Source organism: Salmo trutta, chromosome 6 (genome assembly GCF_901001165.1).
Source record: "Salmo trutta chromosome 6, fSalTru1.1, whole genome shotgun sequence".
In the NCBI taxonomy this organism is placed as follows: Eukaryota; Metazoa; Chordata; class Actinopteri; order Salmoniformes; family Salmonidae; genus Salmo; species Salmo trutta.
The window spans coordinates 26,940,955-26,960,291 of record NC_042962.1 but is presented as its reverse complement, the minus strand read 5'-3'; the positions used below and the strand labels follow the sequence as shown (position 1 = coordinate 26,960,291).

At 43.2% G+C, this 19,337-nt stretch overlaps 1 protein-coding gene across 1 annotated transcript; it reads left to right on the top strand.

Annotated features, from left to right (window-relative positions):
* Window positions 1-5,063: 5,063 nt before the first annotated feature.
* On the top strand, window positions 5,064-6,768 carry otulina (OTU deubiquitinase with linear linkage specificity a). The gene is made up of 3 exons (XM_029755999.1): window positions 5,064-5,278; window positions 5,731-5,852; window positions 5,999-6,768. The coding sequence occupies exons 1-3, from the start codon at window positions 5,165-5,167 to the stop codon at window positions 6,438-6,440; spliced, it is 678 nt and encodes a 225-aa protein (XP_029611859.1). The 5' UTR covers window positions 5,064-5,164; the 3' UTR covers window positions 6,441-6,768.
* Window positions 6,769-19,337: the final 12,569 nt, after the last annotated feature.

Sequence of the window (19,337 nt, the reverse complement as noted above, 5' to 3'; positions counted from 1 at the left end):
ACATTCTTAAAGTCCACATGATTTTTCAGTTCACCCATTTGCCTCTGGACAGTGCCATACTGATACAGAATCACACTCAAACGTTCAAAATTGAACGGTTGATATGCAGATATTTTGGTCCACATATCATGGAGCGTTGTTAAGAACCGTAATCAACAAAAATATAGATGTAAACGTGCAACAACTTCAAGGATTTTACTGAGTTACAGTTCATAGAAGGAAATCAGTCAATTGAAATAAATTCATTCGGCATATGCCCACCCACCTGGGAGCCAGGCCCACCCATTGGGGAAGCAGGCCCAGCCAATGAGTTTTTCCAGACAAAAGGGCTTTATTACAGACATAAATACTCCTCAGCAGCACCCCTCTCCTCAGACGATCCCACAGGTGAAGCCGGATGTGGAGATCCTGAACTGGCCAGGTTACACGTGGTCTGCGGGTGTGAGGCTGGTTGGACATACTGCCAAATTCTCTAAAACGATGGCTTATGGTAGAGAAATGAACATTAAATTCTCTGGCAACAGCTCTGTTGGACGTTCCTGCAGTCAGCATGCCAATTGCACGTTCCCTCAAAACTTGAGACATCTGTAGCATTGTGTTGTGTCACAAAACTGCACATTTTAGAGTGGCCTTTTATTGTCCCCACCACCTTTGTAATGGTCATGCGGTTTAATCAGCTTCTTGACATGCAACACCTGTCAGGTGGATGAATTATCTTGGCAAAGGAGAAATGCTCACTAACAGGGATGTAAACAAATTTGTGCACACTTGAGAGAAATAAGCTTTTTTGTGCCTATGGAACATTTCTGGGATCTTTTATTTCAGCTCATGAAACATGGGACCAACACCTTAAATTTTGCATTTATATTTTTGTTCAGTATAGAATATTCTGTTCTATTAATTGTATTTATATAAGGTTGCTAGTAAAGTATCTTTAATCAATACTGAAGCTGTTTGACCCCTAATAATAATCAGAAACAGGTCAGAGTTCTTTGCATTTTATTTTATTTTATTTTATTAGGATCACCATTAGCTTCTGCACATGCAGCAGATACTCTTCCTGGGTTCCATATAAAACGTACAAATGCATGACAAAGTACAGAACAGTCATAGACAAGAACAAGTGCCCTATCTCAATTAAATCAGAGGGGGACATTTGTCACTTCTTTATGTGCTGTTGGCAAATTAGACAATTCTATTTGGATTTTGGCTACAGAACGTATATATATAGTCTTTCAAACAAGAGAGAAATACGTCTCTCTGGGTTGATCTATGACAGTCTGAGTAGAAAAAAAATTATCTCTCTGCAAAAGTCAACCGACTGACTTATAGCACATTCCTGTTCAACTAGACACCAACTGAAATTGTCCTGGAATGGAAAGAGGGTTAAAAGAAAATATTATGACATGTCGGCAGTCCAAATGGATTATGTTTCAATATCAGTCAGGACACAGAAAGATAAAGGTGGAGGAGGAGGGTGCATGTGTTGGATGCAGATGGTTTTAAATTGCCCCCTTTGTTTTCCATCAGTCATGAGGCATTCACTTTCCTTATCTTTCCGACAATGTGCACTGGGCTGATGTTCTCAGTAAACGAACTGTCGGTGTATCCCTCACTACCGGCAGCCCTCCGCTTCCTTGTTTTCACTTCCTCCTCAAGGTTGAGATGTTGCTCCTCTCACTGCTCAGCCCCCAAAGACGCTGAGGAGTCTCCCACTATGCTGCTCTGCTCTGCACACCAGGATGCCTCTGGGGGTACAATTACCAATCCTCATGCAATCCAAGTTGTCCATGCATATGATCCCTTGTTGCTTTTGGTGTTGTTCTGGAGGTTTTTCCACCATTATTAGCCATGACACAATTTGAGGCGTTTGAAGGTTGAAGAGTTAATAGCCGAGGTTTTTATGGAGATGGCTGGCACCCTGACTGGAGCAGCAGATTGCATTGCCCACAGCCCATTAAACTTTCCACACTGTCTTGTCTACACTGACTGTGTGAATGCATCTTCTCACTTTGTGATGCCTTCAGTTTTCCATCAGGACTCAGGGTTACGCCCAGTGTTTCATGTGTCCCACTTCTCCAAGGGAGGTTGATTTGACTTCAGTTTTTTCTCTACCATTCTTGGTGTTGTGGAAATTATAAGTTCAATCATTTTGAATGAATTCAATAGAGATATTTACATTACTGTAATGTTCAGAACATTATGTAAAAATCGAATGGCAAACACCATCTGCTTTACCTAATTATTGTTGTCAGGGTGAAAATCTATAGGTCTGATTATCTCTTCCAGGGTCAATTCTACCCCAAGTTAACTCAATAAGGAATTGGCTTTATAAATAGGAGGATTGCCCATGGATTGACTTTCAATTAATGAGTTGAAATGAATGGACCCAAACCGGATCTCTAGCCATAGTCACTGCTATATTTCATTATACACACAGCATAGCTATCCTGATCATTGTGGGAAATCGTTGTGCTGTCCATTTCTTTCAGATTTATATAATCCAAAAAAGGTCAAAACAAGACGACTGGGTTTTATTCTAAGTGGAGTGGTACCATCTGAGAGAGTGCTATATATTTCTGTACATGGATCACAGGAGTCTTGAAGGGTCAGAGATCCCTTCTTTCGGATGTTTGGTAGTCTGGAAGATAACTGTTCCTCTGATGAGATGTTTGTATGGACAACATCCACCTCTTCATCCGCCTCTCACTCTCTCCCTGAACCACCTATAGTGTACTTTGAGACAAAGAGACAGAGAGCACAAAGCAAAAGGCAGTTAGTGAGAGAGGAGATATGGATAGAGGAGTGAGTGGTATGGTTGGCTGCATCTTTGCTGTCTTATTAGTGGGGGCCCAGTGAGGACACTTTGGCCTTCTTTATGGGGCCATGATGAGACCCTCCACGCACATCTCAGGAAAATGGCTGGGGGAAATCACAGATGAGAATCACTCAAAAACAGAGAGATGTCAACAGGCCCATAATGATACCTGATGGCCCCAGAAGACTCTCTCCCCTTTTCTCTCTCAGCCTTATACCTTGCAGAGTTGCACTATACTTGAAAACATAATTAGAGGTAAAAACAGGGGAGAAGGAAGCTTTACATTCCCTGATTCTTTTTTCCACACCTTGCTTTCACTTTTTGAAAGAGGGAGACGGAGATAAAGAAGGAGGGAGGGAGAGAGAAAGAGAGCGAGAACGAGAGAGAGAGGAGGAGGTGGAGAGTTCCCTCTGTGAGATGCCAAGGTGCTCCCAGTCCATTGTGCTGCCGGCTGTCAGGTTAAATTAGGGAGTACAGGCTCCGTGAGTGTAAAAAAATCAATACTTGATGGAAGATTGCTCTCAGGAAAATCTGTTTTGATTCCAGGATTAATTCTTGACCAAAGGCTCCAGCAAAATGACATGCCATTAGGCCAAAAATGAACACATTCTGCAGTGGAAATTGGATGGAAATGTGTCAGGCGATTGCCCTGGCTGGTTGTTCTGCTTTCTGTGCAGAGGGACTGAAGGTGTGGCTGCTGCTGTGAATGAGGCCCACGGACTGACTCCATTTCCAAAGCAAAGACAAACCCACCGTGGCCTCTGAGTATTCTCAAGGCCATTGTTGTCCAGCTCCTGCAAATGCATTCTTACCTAGGTGAAATGCATTTGTCCACCACATTCTGTCTCTCCTGTGTTTTCCATAAAGCGTGGCATGAAGAATGGGAAATCTTAAAATAAAGCAGGGACTTTTTTCTTCTCTCAAAAGTAAGAAGGGGGAAATGCAATATTGATGAGCAAGTAATGTGTTTGTCATCACAAATAACATATTTTCCTCTTTGAAACTTCAACAGGAGATAGCAAAGAGCGTCTGAGCAGTGACATCAACAACAGATGCAGTCAAGCTGGACAAAAGATGTTTGCGGATGTATTGTGTAAATAGATCATATGGTACAGACCTCTAATACCACAACAAGATGATCTACATTTGATATTCAATCTCAGCCCTGTGACATTTACTTAAACAAAATGTGAAGACTTATTGAAAATAAACATGAATTTGGTCACTACTCAATTACACAAAGCAATCAATCATAATTCCTAAATCAAATTTTACTAGAATGATCAAGGATGTGGGTTAGGTACTGTAGCTGCCAAAGTAAAAGTATTAACATTTTCGGCATCATGAATGAAATGCTATGGTAGAGAGTAGTCCATTTTCAAAATATGTTTACTCTGCGTGTACACCAGCTCCCAAAGGACATTTTGCAACTCTCTTAATGGATAAATATCTGGGCTCCAAAACTCTGTAAATAGACAGAAACATTTCTTGCACACAAAGTAGTCTGAAAGTGTAAGGTATTGCCATTATTTTTGTTCTGGCGTTCTTCCATTGTGCCAGTAATTTAATGATTAAATATTAACATCCCTCTCTCAGTTTCAGGGAGCTTTAATGAATTAGGACTGTCCGCAGTCAGGCAAAGATCCCAAAGAGATGGGCTGAAGTGCTAGGGGCAAGAATAAGAGACTGTCTGTGTCCACAGAGGCTTTAAAGAGAATACTCTGTATTTCTATTTTCACTAGTGACTAGAACAAGGTTATCAGATATTTATTTCCCAGATATGAATAGTGTGCATTTTATTTGGGATGGGTAGTAGATGGAAAGGTTATTGATAATACCAATCATTCAAATGCATAAAGTACTATCTATGATGCAATTCATTTTGATGTAGGCTACAGCAAAGGCCCATTTGCATTTCTGTGTAGGCTATCTTCGAAATAGACCTACTCCTTGGATGTTTATGAACTACATCCTCATTAATGTTTTCATATAATTAGCTTTACTTGTTAAAAAATGTGGCATAGAGTAAACAAATGTAGATGACAAACAGTGGTACAGTAGGCCTTTTCTTTTTTTAGCAGCTCTGTAGACCTGTATGGGTTTAGCGCCATCTACAGTCTAAATAAAACCTAATCTGGAGACGAGTGTGTGATTTTACTTCACCGCAGTAGATGGCAGAATGTAAGCACTAGTCTCTTTGGGTCCACGTTGCCATCCAAAGAAGAAAAAACCACGACGCGCACCGTGATGACGTCATTAACTTTTCTGGCCCACGTGATTTGCAGTCAAACTATGTTACTAAACGTTCGAGCTTGAAGAAGCAGAAATTCATTTTTAAAGTCCACGATGTCTTGGGTTAAGTCTGTACAGTACAGTGGAGAGGATGTATTTGACGAGGACGCAGATGATATTAATTTACAGGACAAAGAATGGAAGTACAATATGAAGAAACGTGTGAAGGTAAATGCATGGATAATGTTTATCAATCATGTTTCCACCTAGCTAGCTGTCATAGCTAGCTACATGTTCATGTTTCGTATTTTTTTCCTAATATTTTACATATTGCGTTGGTTTATTGGACTTGTTCACAATTATTCGGCTAATCAGCCAGTTATCGCTAGAATGTTCACTTCTCTGTAGCACAGGGCTGTTCAATGTCGGACCTGTAGGGGCGAAACATGGTCCTCTCCTTCTAATAAGGGTCATTCAGACATGTGAAACCAGGTGAACGCAAGTAACTACCAGGTTGAAACAAAAACTCGAAGTGTTTCGCCCTGCTTCTAGCGTCACCCAGCACACAATGTGGGCATTGTAGGCAGCTAATGTAAATACAACTGGCTGCATTGTAAACCCACAGCACCCTCTCTAGAAACAATGTAACGAACGTTATGCTGTTCTGTGGTTCTCGTCAGGACGGCTATGTTGATGGCATCGACCATGGAAAAGAAGCATCACTCCAGCTTGGTTTCAACATGGGATACAGGGAAGGAGCTGCAAGCACCATGGCCATTGGGCAACTAAAAGGAATAATAAGGTAGCTTCTTTCCATGACGTGACCATATGACTCTTTGTGCTGGCTACGTTATTGCTGTCCTCTTTGTTGTGCATGACCCATGCCTGTCCCACTCTCTCTCTCCCATTGTCTCTGATTCTGTTGGCCCTTTGTATCTCTCTACACAGTGCTATACAGTGCTGGTGCCAGCTCCAGAGACCAGACACCCCCACCCCTGCCTCAGTGACTGACCTCCTACAGCGGGTTGTAAAGCATGAGGACTCTCTCATGGAGGCAATGAAGACGGCTTTGGAGAACCCCGTACCCAGCGTCAGTGACGTCTCGGAGAACATGGAGGATCTGGGGGTCGGAGAGGTTGAGTCGAGCTGCTGTGGAGGCGGGGGATGCAGCAAGGGCTCCGACTGCTGTAGGAAAGACAGTGATATGGACATTGGTACCATCTTGCCACAAAAGCCCCGTTTGAGCTTCACACTGCCCACAGACCCCTTTACCATTACAGGGGAAAGTCTTGAGCAACTTCTACAGTGTTGCATGGACATAGTGTCTAAACTGGGTCTGCCCCAGGAACTGATTCGGCATCTACAGCAGCTGAAGAGTGCAACAGAGTGAATGTTAGCTCAGAGGCAAAAATAATGCCACGGAAGACTGAACGGGTCAATTTTTAATTGAATTTGTAATATGATACTGTATGTAATACATTATTTACTATACATTATTTTCTTATAATCCAATTGCAAATATGCTACAGGATAAGTTGAATCCTTTTTCTATAGTGCCTTTATTCTAAATATTAAAAAGATAGACTTGATGTTGTCTTCATTTCTTTTTTTTTCGCGATTTTTGTCGTCTTACTATGCAAACAATGAGCTAGATGTAAAATGTATTTACAATGCATTCCTGTACAGATGTAATGAAATATAGGCTATACCATTCTGACGATTGGCTGTCTTTTGTTCCCCACTTGATGAAGAAATAGTCTACTACTGGTACTGCTCTTGGGTTATCTAGGCTGGTACAATATTTGTTGTGAGTGATTTCCATTGTTTCCTTCACAGAATTAGGAATTAGAATACTTCATATGTAATTTAATAGGATATCTATGGTTTCCTTCACATCCCTAAAACTGATCCTGCAGCAGATTCGGAGGATCAGGACCATGGAGAGTAATGAAAGAATATATTCTGTCTCCAGTGCACCCTATTTTGTTCAATCATTCATTGCTGAAAAATGATTAAAGTTATGAATGACTCAAAAACTCCCAGAAGTAATCTTAACACTGAAAGATTGTTGGGGTTGTGATCAATATTGTGTATATATAAACCCTGGATTGCTCATGCTATTTATTGGCTAGTCAGAGGCTTTGAAGCTACTGGTCGGCCATATTGAGGCGCTTAAGTACTTGAACTTGAAACTCTGAAATTCAAGTAGGCTCAGTGGCAGTTTTAGCATGTAACTCTTGCGGCAAACTCCCTCAAAATTGTTTAGGTGCAAAGCCACAATACTAAACAATATGTGCATTGCACTATAACGGTGCCCACAAACTCTTAGGGCCTACATAAAGCTGTCCCAACAGCAGAGCTTTCTTTTCAGCACCAAGGAAGGAGAAAAATCTACATCAAATCAATATTTGGTGTGACCAGCCTTTGCATTCAAAACAGCATCAATCCTTCTAGGTACACTTGCACACAGTTTTTGAAGGAACTCGGCAGGTAGGTTGGCCCAAACATCTTGGAGAACTAACCACAGTTCTTCTGTGGATTAAGGCAGCCTCAGGTGCTTCTCTCTCCATGTAATCCCAGACATACTCGATGATGTTGAGATCAAGGCTCTGTGGGGGCCATACCATCCTTTCCAGGACTCCTTTACGCTGAAGATAGTTCTCAATGACTTTCGCTGTATGTTTGGGATCGTTGTCATGCTGCAGAATAAATTTGGGGCCAATCGGATGCCTCCCTGATGGTATTGCATGGTGGATAAGTATCTGCCTGTACTTCTCGTCATTGAGGAGACCATTCATTCTGACCAAATCCCCAACTCCATTTGCAGAAATGCAGCCCCATACTTGCAAGGAACCTCCACCATGCTTCACTGTTGCCTGCAGACAGTAATTTGTGTACCGCTCTCCAGCCCTTCGGTTAACAGCCAAATATTTCACATTTTGACTCATCAGTTCAGAGCACCTGCTGCCATTTTTCTGCACCCCAGTTCCTGTGTTTTTTCATGCATAGTTGAGTCGCTTGGCCTTGTTTCCACGTCAGAGGTATGGCTTTTTTTGCCGCAAGTCTTCCATTGAAGGCCACTTCTGACCAGACTTCTCCGGACAGTAGATGGGTGTACCAGGGTCCAACTGTTCTCTGCCAATTCTGGGCTGATGGCACTGCCGGACATCTTCCGATTGCGAAGGGAAGTAAGCATGATGTGTCTTTCATCTGCTACAGTAAGTTTCCTTGGCCGACCACTGTGTCTACGGTCCTCAACGTTGCCCGTTTCTTTGTGCTTCTTCAAAAGAGCTTGGACAGCACATCTGGAAACCCCTGTCTGCCTTGAAATTTCTTCCTGGGAGACACCTTGCTGATGCAATATAAATACCTTGTGTCTTGTTGCTGTGCGCAGTCTTGCCATGGTGTATGACTTTGACAGTAAACTGTCTTCAGCAACCTCACCTTGTTAACTGGCTGTTCCTCACCCAGTTTTATTCCTCCTACACAGCTGTTTCTGTTTCAGTTAATGATTGTGTTTCAACCTACATATTTAATTGATGATCATTAGCACCTGTTTGGTATAATTGTTTAATCATACACCTGACTATATGCCTACAAAATCCCTGACTTTCCACAAGTGTGCCTAGAAGAATTTATGCTGTTTGAAGGCAAAGGGGGGTCACACCAAATATGGTTTTGATTTTTCTTCTGTTCACTCACTTTGCATTTAGTTCGTTGATAAATGTAATCTATTAACATGTCTATTTCAGAAAGCATTCTTACTTTACAGCATTTTTTCACACCAGCCTAAAACTTTTGCACAGTACTGTACATGTTTCAAGCAGACGACCATAGTCCCTGTGCCCAAGAACACCAAGTTAACCTGCCTAAATGACTACTGACGTCTGTAGCCATGAAGTGCTTTGAAAGGCTGGTCATGGCTCACATCAAGACCATAGTGCCCTCAAAGCTCATCACTAAGATAAGGACCCTGAGACTAAACACCTCCGTCTGCAACTGGATCCTGGACTTCCTGAAGGGCCGCCCCCAGGTGGTAAGCGTAGGTAACAACACATCTGCCACGCTGATCCTAAACACGGGGGCCCCTCAGGGATGCATGCTTAGTCCCCTCCTGTAACCCCTGTTCACCCAAGACTGCGTGGCCAAGCACAACTCCAACACCATCATTAAGTTTTCAGACGAAATAGCGGCGGTAGGCCTGATCACCGACAACGATGAGACAGCCTATAGGGAGGAGGTCAGAGACCTGGAAGTGTGGTGCCAGGACAACAACCTCTCCCTCAATGTGATAAAGACAAAGGAGATGAAAAGGAGGGCCGAGCACGCCCCCATTCTCATCGACGGGGCTGTAGTGGAGCAAGTGGAGAGCTTCAAGTTCCACTATCATGGTCCGAACACATCAAGACAGTCATGAAGAGGGCACGACAACGCCTATTCCCCCTCACGAGACTGAAAAAATTTGGCATGGGTCCTCAGATCCTCAAAAGTTATACAGCTGCACCATCCCGAGCATCCTGACTGGTTGCAGCATCACCATCTGATATGGCAACTGCTTGGCCTCCGAGCGCAAGGCGCTACAGAGGGTAGTGCGTACGGCCCAGTACATCACTGGGGCCAAGCTTCCTACCATCCAGGACCTGTATATCAGGCGATGTCAGAGAAATGCCCACTTGAATTCAAATGAGAGGAGAACAGATAATGATCAAATATGCTTATTACATTTTTTTGAAAAATGTATTGGTCTTGCGAATTCATTTTCAGGCAGACTACCGAGTTTTATTTCCTCACGTGTTTTCTCGCTCTGGTTGCCAAGCGTGCTCGCCTATTCCACCCACACTGCCACTCAGCCAGGCAGGTACAGAACTGATTGATTAGGCATCACATCGATAGCTAAAATATCGGGCAAATGTAGATTCAATCTGGCCTTCTGGGATCGCTCATGAAACATTTTACTTGTTGTGTATTATATTTTTGTTCAGTATAGTTTATCCATCTTTTTTTAACCACGACATCACTGGATCCAACCCACACCATGTAAAGTGCAAAGAATGCGTCACACTTTGACATTGTGAGCATGGGTGAATTGGCTGTGAAGAGCCATATGAAGGGGGAAAGACACAATGCTGCATTCTGTGCTGAAGCACAATATAAACACAGTCATTAAGATAGAATTGTGTAGTAATGTGAATAGGAAATGTGTATTCACCAGTAGGCATGTCCCAAAACTCTGCTCATCCCTACTCAAAATACAAAATGATCAGTACTGACTTACCACTCATATATGTAGGTAATAAGTAGTGAAACAACATATTATTTAGTAGAACTTGTAAGGTAGGTAAGTTATTTTTTCCATGAGGTTGTGGCAATAATACTGCCATCTGGTGGTGACTAGAAACAATTGCATAATATGAACTATTACAAATTGATGGTCCTTGAAAATAAAATTGGAGCGCTTGAAAAAGTACTTAAAAGTCCTTGAATTTGAATAGCCACTGTCTGTACGAAGCAGTACTCCATATGAATGAATGGAATTCTACAGTATTTCAATAAAAATGTCCAAGGACAAAATTACATGTATTTAAGTATTTGGGGGGGATAGTAACAATAGAACTTTCAAAAAAATTGACTTTAAGGAAAATGTTTTTATATATTTTTTAATTGTTATGTTTAGCTCATATAATATAATTTAAAAGTATGATTTAAGGTGTCTGTAATAGAATAAACGTGGCAAAATGTAGACATTAATGAATTCATTTCTATAGCTTCTAAAATATTATTTACAACGTTGGGGGAGTGCCAATATGGAGGCACGGTGGCATCAAAACAGTGCCCCCTGTCAGTCATCTAGTGTATATATAAATCATTGGTTGTGACAGAGGTCGAAGTTAAGTAATGTTTAAGCTGTTTCAAATGTACTGATATAAGTGGATGCATGTGTCATTCCGGTGTGATGGTACTGATGTTTTGTCAAGATTGATGGTTTGTACGGTTGTGGCTGAGGAATCCACGCTTTAAAATTGACCAATCGGAATACACGCTTCAAGATTATTTTGATTACGCGGGTAGCCTCAGAGAATAATATAGATTTATACACTGATTCGGTGAGTGAGTTCCTAAGGAAGTGCATAGGAGATGTACCAACTGTGACTATTAAAACCTACCCTAACCAGAAATCGTGGATAGATGGCGGCATTTGCGCAAACTAAAAGCGTGAACCATTTAACCATGGAAAGATGACCGGGAATATGGACGAATACAAACAGAGTAGTTATTCCCTCCGCAAGGCAATCAAACAAGCGAAATGTCAGTATAGGGACAAAGTGGAGTCGCAATTCAATGGCTCAGACACGAGACGTATGTGGCAGGGTCAACAGAAAATCACGGACTACAAAAAGAAAATCAGCCACGTCACGGACACCAACGTCTTGCTTCCAGACAAACTAAACACCTTTGCCCACTTTGAGGATAACACAGTGCCACCGACGCGACCCGCTACCAAGGACTGTGGGCTCGCCTTCTCCATGGCCGACATGAGTAAGACAATTAAACTTGTTAACCCTCGCAAGGCTGCCGGCTCAGACGGCATCCCTAGCCGCGGCCTCAGAGCATGCGCAGACCAGCTGGCTGGTGTGTTTACGGACATATTCAATCTCTCCCTATCCCAGTCTACTGTCCCCACATGCTTCAAGATGGCCACCATTGTTCCTGTACCCAAGAAGCCAAAGGTAACTGAATTGAATGACTATCGGCCTGTAGCACTCACTTCTGTCATCATGAAGTGCTTTGAGAGACTAGTCAAGGATCATATCACCTCCACCTTACCTGTCACCCTAGACCCACTGCAATTTGCATACCACCCCAATAGGTCCACAGACGATGCAATCGCCATCACATTGCACGCTGCACACTGCCCTATCCCATCTGGACAAGAGGAATACTTATGTAAGAATGCAGTTTATTGACTACAGCTCAGCATTCAACACCATAGTACCCTCCTAGCTCATCATTAAGCTTGAGGCCCTGGGTTTCAACCCCGCCTGTGTGATTGGGTCCTGGACTTCCTGACGGGCGGCCCCCAGGTGGTGAAGGTAGAAAACAACATCTCCACTTCGCTGATCCTCAACACTGGGGCCCCACAAGGGTGCGTGCTCAGGCCCCTCCTGTACTCCCTGTTCACCCATGACTGCGTGGCCATGCACGCCAACTTGGTCATCAAGTTTGCAGACGACACAACAGTAGTAGGCTTGATCACCAACAACGACGAGACAACCTATAGGGAAGAGGTGAGGGCACTCAGTGTGGTGTCAGAAAAACAACCTCTCACTCAACGTCAACAAAACAAAGGAGATGATCGTGGACTTCAGGAAACAGCAGAGGGAGCACCCCCCTATCCACATCAACGGGACAGCAGTGGAGAAGGTGGAAAGTTTTAAGTTCTTCTGCGTGCACATTACGGACAAACTGAAATGGTCAACCCACACAGACAGCATGGTGAAGAAGGAGAAACATCAGGAGGCTGAAGAAATTTGGCTTGTCACCTAAAACCCTCACAAGCTTTTACAGATGCACAATCGAGAGCATCCTACCGGGCTGTATCACCACATGGTACGGCAACTGCACCGCCCACAAACGCAGGGCTCTCAAGAGGGTGGTGCGGTCTGCACAATGCATCACTGGGGGCAAACTACCTGCCCTCCAGGACACCTACAGCACCCGATGTTACAGGAAGGCCAAAAAGATCATTAAGGACAACAACCACCCGAGCCACTGCCTGTTTACCCCGCTACCATCCAGAAGGCGAGGTCAGTACAGGTGCATCAAAGCTGGGACCGAGAGACTGAAAAATAGCTTGTATCTCAAGGCCATCAGACTGTTGAACAGCCATCACTAACACATAGAGGCTGCTGCCTACATACAGACTTAAAATCATTTGTATTTATTATGGATCCCCATTAGCTGCTGCCAACGTAGCAGCTACTCTTCCTGGGGTCCAGCAAAATTAAGGCAGTTTATACAATTTTAAAACACTACAATAAATTCACAGATTTCACAACACACTGTGTGCCCTCAGGCCCCTACTCCACCACTACCACATATCTACATACTAAATGCATGTGTATGTATAGTGCGTATGTTATCGTGTGTGTCTGTGTGTGTGTGTGTGTGTGCATGTGTCTGTGCCAATGTTTGTGTTGCTTCACAGTCCCCGCTGTCCATAAGGTCTTTTGTTATCTGTTTTTTAAATCAAATATTACTGCTTGCGTCAGTTACTTGATGTGGAATAGAGTTCCATGTAGTCATGGCTCTATGTAGTACTGTGTGCCTCCCATAGTCTGTTCTGGACATGGGGACTATGAAGAGACCTCTTGTAGCATGTCTTGTGGGGTATGCATGGGTGTCCGAGCTGTGTGCCAGTAGTTTAGAAAGACAGCTCGGTGCATTCAACATGTCAATACTTCTCATATATGAAAGTAGTGATGAAGTCGATTTCTCCTCCACTTTCAGCCAAGAGAGATTGACGTGCATATTATTAATATTAGCTCTATGTGTACATCCAAGGGCCAGCCGGGCTGCCCTGTTCTGAGCCAATTGCAATTTTCCTAAGTCCGTTTTTGTGGCACCTGACCACAAGACTGAACAGTAGTCAAGGTGCGTCAAAACTAGGGCCTGTAGGACCTGCCTTGTTGATAGTGTTGTTAAGAAGGCAGAGCATCGCTTTATTATAGACAGACTTCTCCCCATTTTAGCTACTACTGCATCAATATGTTTTGACCATGACAGTTTACAATCTAGTGTTACTCCAAGCAGTTTAGTCATCTCAACTTGCTCAATTTCCACATCATTTTTTACAAGATTTAGTTGAGGTTTTGGGTTTAGTGAGTGTTTTGTTCCAAATACAATGCTTTTAGTTTTAGAAATGTTTAGGGCTAACTTATTCCTTGCCACCAACTCTGAAACTAACTGCAGCTCTTGTCGAGTGTTGCAGTCATTTCAGTCACTGTAGTAGCTGACGTGTATAGTGTTGAGTCATCCGCATACATAGAAACTCTAGCTTTACTCAAAGTCAGTGGCATGCTGTTAGTAAAGATTTTAAAAAAGCAATGGGCCTAAACAGCTACCCTGGGGAATTCCTGATTCTAACTGGATTATGTTTGATAGACTTCCACTGAAGAACACCCTCTGTGTTCTGTTAGATAAGTAACTCTTTATCCACATTATAGCCCACTCTAAATCATTGGCCTGTCACGACTTCTCCTTGTTCGGGCGGTGTTCGGCGGTCGACGTCACCGGACTTCTAGCCATCGCCAATCCATTTTTCATTTTCCATTGGTTTTGTCTTGTTTTCCCACACACCTGGTTTTCATTCCCTCATTACGTGTTGTGTATTTAACCCTCTGTTCCCCCCATGTCTTTGTGTGGTATTGTTTATTGTAAGTGCTTGTGCACATGTTGACTGGTGCGCGATGGGTTTTGTACCCATGTCTTGTTACTCTTTATGCCGTTGGTATCGCTATTAAACTTCTTCGGCTATTACTTAGTTCTGCTCTCCTGCATCTGACTTCCCTGCCACCGGTTACGCACCCCTTACAAGGCCACTCTAACAAATGGATCACTAGTCACTTTATTAATGCCACTTTAATAATGAAGTTTACATATCTTGCATTAGTCATCCCATATGTATATACTGTATGTTATACTATCTTTTGCATCTTGCCTATGGCACTCGGTCATTGCTCATCCATATATTTACATATACATATTCTTATTCCATCCCTTTACTTAGATTTGTGTGTATTAGGTAGTTGTTGTGGAATTCTTAGATTACTTGTTGATATTGCTGCACGGTCGTAACTAGAAGCACAAGCATTTCGCTACACTCGCAATAACATCTGCTAACCATGTGTGTGTGAGACCAATAAAATTGGATTTGATTTGGATAACAGTTATTGACAACTATAGCATTTTAGCTAAACCTAACCGTAACGCTTCGATCCCACCGACAGCGTCATTGCACAAAATAGTATGCAGCATCATCTGGATATGTATGCAACAAAAATTCAACATTCACCTTCTGCTACCATTTCTGTCAAGCGGTCTATGCATAAGGTTGATGCATACGTTCGATAAATCCAACCTATGCTGCAAGGCAAATGCAGCGTTTCACTGGAAATGAGTGTAATTTTGGTGTACCAAAATGCAATGATGCTGTCGGTGTGATCGAAGCGTAACCCTTTTCCTAACCTTAACCTCATTCTCCTAACCTGTTCGTTAATTATCCTAGCCTGCTGTGTTACTTCTAAACTGCTATGTAAAGTCGCTTCTGTCCATAGCTGGGTTAGGCTTAGCTAAAATCAATCTCGACAAACCATCAGTATCACCACACCTGCAATTTTAAGAAAAACGACCTAGTTGTGCCTGTCGTTCACATTCGTATCTGCCTTATCATTGGCTAAAATGGTCCCACCTGATCTCGTCTGCCTTCCCTCGTTGATGACATTTACTTCCATTGTTAGAGCGGTCACTCAAATATCTTGTCAATATAAAAGCTAACCTTTGGTTGTGACTAGATGGAGTACTGCTACAACCGTAAGTGACTTTTCATAGCAGGTCAGGAGATCATTTTAACTAACCCTAACCCTTCTCCTAACCTGCCACGAAAAAGTAACTTCCGGTCGTAGCTGTATAACGCGAGTAAAAAACGATTTCATAATAGAGACGCAAGAGGAAGCGAGACATCCCACTCCCTCATTTTTTTCTGGTTCATATACAGTCAAATAGAGTTCGCCAGCATATAGTACTAAAAAACGGAAATTAGTTTGGTCAGCCATTCCTATGGGGAAAATAAATGGGGAAAGAATAGAGTTTTGGGATAACCACAGAGAATACGGTCTGAGGTTAACACAGGCTTAGCCTACGTTTTGTTCTATGAGATAATATCAGTCAGTTAACATTTTATTTATTTTACCGTTATTTTACCAGGTAAGTTGACTGAGAACACATTCTCATTTACAGCAACGACCTGGGGAATAGTTTCAGGGGAGAGGAGGGGGATGAATGAGCCAATTGTAAGCTGGGGATGATTAGACAGCCGTGATGGTATGAGTGCCAGATTGGGAATTTAGCCAGGACACCGGGGTTAACACCCCTACTCTTACGATAAGTACAATGGGATCTTTAATGACCTCAGAGAGTCAGGACACCCGTTTAACATCCCATCCGAAAGACGGCACCCTACACAGGGCAGTGTCCCCAATCACTGCCCTGGGGCATTGGGAAATTTTTTAGACCAGAGGAAAGAGGAAAGAGTGCCTCCTACTGGCCCTCCAATACCACTTCCAGCAGCATCTGGTCCCCCATCCAGGGACTGACCAGGACCAACCCTGCTTAGCATCAGAAGCAAGCCAGCAGTTGTATGCAGGGTGGTATGCTGCTGGCCCTTATCAATTCTGAAGCCTGTATGTGCTCTTTTTTATAACATACACGCTTAAAATATTTTTTTAAATTACGTTAGCTGATGAAGATGATCTCATAGAACAAATCATAAGATCTAAGCCTGGGTTTTTCACAGACCTTATTTTCGGCATTTATCACAAAACCATACAAAACTATATTTCCCCGTGTAGGCTTTGGCCAACAAGCCATAGCGGAGTTAGTGCCTACAAAAAACGCCATTACTATTACTCTTTTTATAAATTAGCAGACCAGGCCCAGCTGCTATCGCATTTTGTCAATAGCATCGAAACCGACGTGTGCGCAAGTATGGGGCAAAACAGACAGGGTGGGCTTAGATTGCGAACATCTAAACGATTTATTCTCCAAATGTTTAGTAAAATCATAAACACATTTGCACAATGAGCACTTGTTAGAACATTGTTAGTCATTACAGTCGTTGGTTAGCTAGCTAGCGAATGTTATACATATTAGCATAGACATGACATGAGTCAAAACAAGACATGATATCAATAACAAGATACACTGAGCTGAAACGAGCCACCTATGAGTCCTCGCATGACAGCTTCTTGTCATTGTTGCTAGCTATCTGACCAGCCTTCTGCCTCATTCCATGCACATGCATAATTTTCATAAAGTTGTCAACCAACCCGTTTATGGGAGAGTAACCTCAGAGATACTGTACTTTTGAGGAGATGGGAAACTCCATTGGAATCGTATTAACGCTGACTGTGTACATTGCCCGTACGTTGTCAGCGGGGCATTCTGGGTAAACTCCGACAAAGAGATCTCTGCTTCAAGAAGTCGATAGGTATGGAAGTCCAGAGAACATATGAATAAAACAAGTATTCCCTAGTTATGTCGAGATCACAACTTATTTATCTCATTATCACAACATGAAAAAGTTGTTTGGTTGAGATCACAAGATCATTTTTTGGTGATCACAAATCAAATCAAATTGTATTTGTCACATGCTCTGAATACAACAGGTGTAGGTAGACCTTACAGTGAAATGCTTACTTACAAGCCCTTAACCAACAATGCTTTAAGAAGTTTTTTAAAAAAGTGTTAAGTAAAAAATAGAGTATAAAAGTAACAAATAATTAAACAGAAGCCAAGGTAATTGAGGTAAAATGTACGTGTAGGTATAGTTAAAGTGACTATGCATAGATAATAAACAGAGAGCTGCAGCAGCGTAAAAGAGGGGTCTGGGTAGCCCTTTGATTAAATGTTCAGGAGTCTTATGGCTTTGTGTGTAGAAGCTGTTAAGAAGCATTTTGGACCTAGACTTGGTGCTCCGGGACCGCTTGCCGTGCGGTAGCAGAGAGAACAGTCCATGACCAGGGTGGCTGGAGTCTTTAAACATTTTTAGGGCCTTCTTCTGACAACACCTAGCATAGAGGTCCTGGATGGCAGGAAGCTTGGCCCCAGTGATGTACTGGGCCATAGGCATTACCTTCTGTAGTGCCTTGTGGTCGGAGGCCGAGCAGTTTCCATACCAGGCAGTGATGCAACCAGTCAGGATGATATCAATGGTACAGCTGTAGAACCTTTTGAGGATCTGAGGACCCATGCCAAATATTTTCAGAATAGGCTTTGTCATGCCCTTTTCACAACTTTCTTAGTGTGTTTGGACCATGATAGTTGGTTGGTGATGTGGACACCAAGGATCTTGAAGCGCTCAGCCTGCTCCACTACAGCCCAGTCAATGACAATGGGGGTGTGTTTGGTCCTCCTTTTCCTGTAGTCCACAATCATCTCCTTTGTCTTTATCACGTTAAGGGAGAGGTTGTTGTCCTGGCACCACATGGCCAAGTCTCTGACCTTCTCCCTATAGGCTGTCTCATCATTGTCTGTGATCGGGCCCACAACTGTTGTGTCATCGGCAAACGTTATGATGGTGTTGGAATTGTGCCTGGCCATGCAGTCATGAGTGAACAGGGAGTACAGGAGGGGACTGAGCACACACCCCTAAGGGGCCCCCGTGTTGAGGATCAATTTGGCGGATGTGTTGTTACCTACCCTTACCACCTGGGGGGCGGCCCGTCAGGGTCCAGGATCCAGTTGCAGAGGGAGGTGTTTAGTCTCAGGGTCCCTAGCTTAGTGAAGAGCTTTGAGGGCACTATGGTGTTGAACGCTGAGCTGTAGTCAATGAATAGCATTCTCACATAGCTGTTCCTTTTGTCCAGGTGGGAAAGGGCAGTGTTGAGTCATCTGTGGATCTGTTGGGGCAATATGCAAATTGGAGTGGGTCTAGGGTTTCTGGGATAATGGTGTTGATGTGAGCCATGACCAGCCTTTTAAAGCACTTCATGGCTACAGACGTGAGTGCTACTGGCTACCCCAACCCCGGCCAACAGCTCTGCACCCCCCGCAGCTACTTTCCCGAGCCTCCCCAGCTTCTGCTTCACCCAAATTCAGATAGCAGATGTTCTGAAAAAGCTGCAAAACCTGGACCCGTACAAATCAGCTGGGCTAGCCAATCTGGACCCTCTCTTTCTAAAACTATCCGCCGCCATTGTTGCAACCCCTCTTTCATATCGTCTGAGATCCCTAAAGATTGGAAAGCTGCTGCGGTCATCCCCCTCTTTAAAGGGGGTGACACTCTTGACCCAAACTGTTATGGATCTATATCCATCCTGCCCTGCCTTTCGAAAGCCAAGTTAATAAACAGATCACTGACCATTTCGAATCCCACCGTACCTTCTCCTCTGTGCAATCCGGTTTCCGAGCTGGTCATGGGTGCACCTCAGCCACGCTCAAGGTACTAAACAATATCATAACCGCCATCGATAAAAGACAGTACTGTGCAGCCGTCTTCATCGACCTGGCC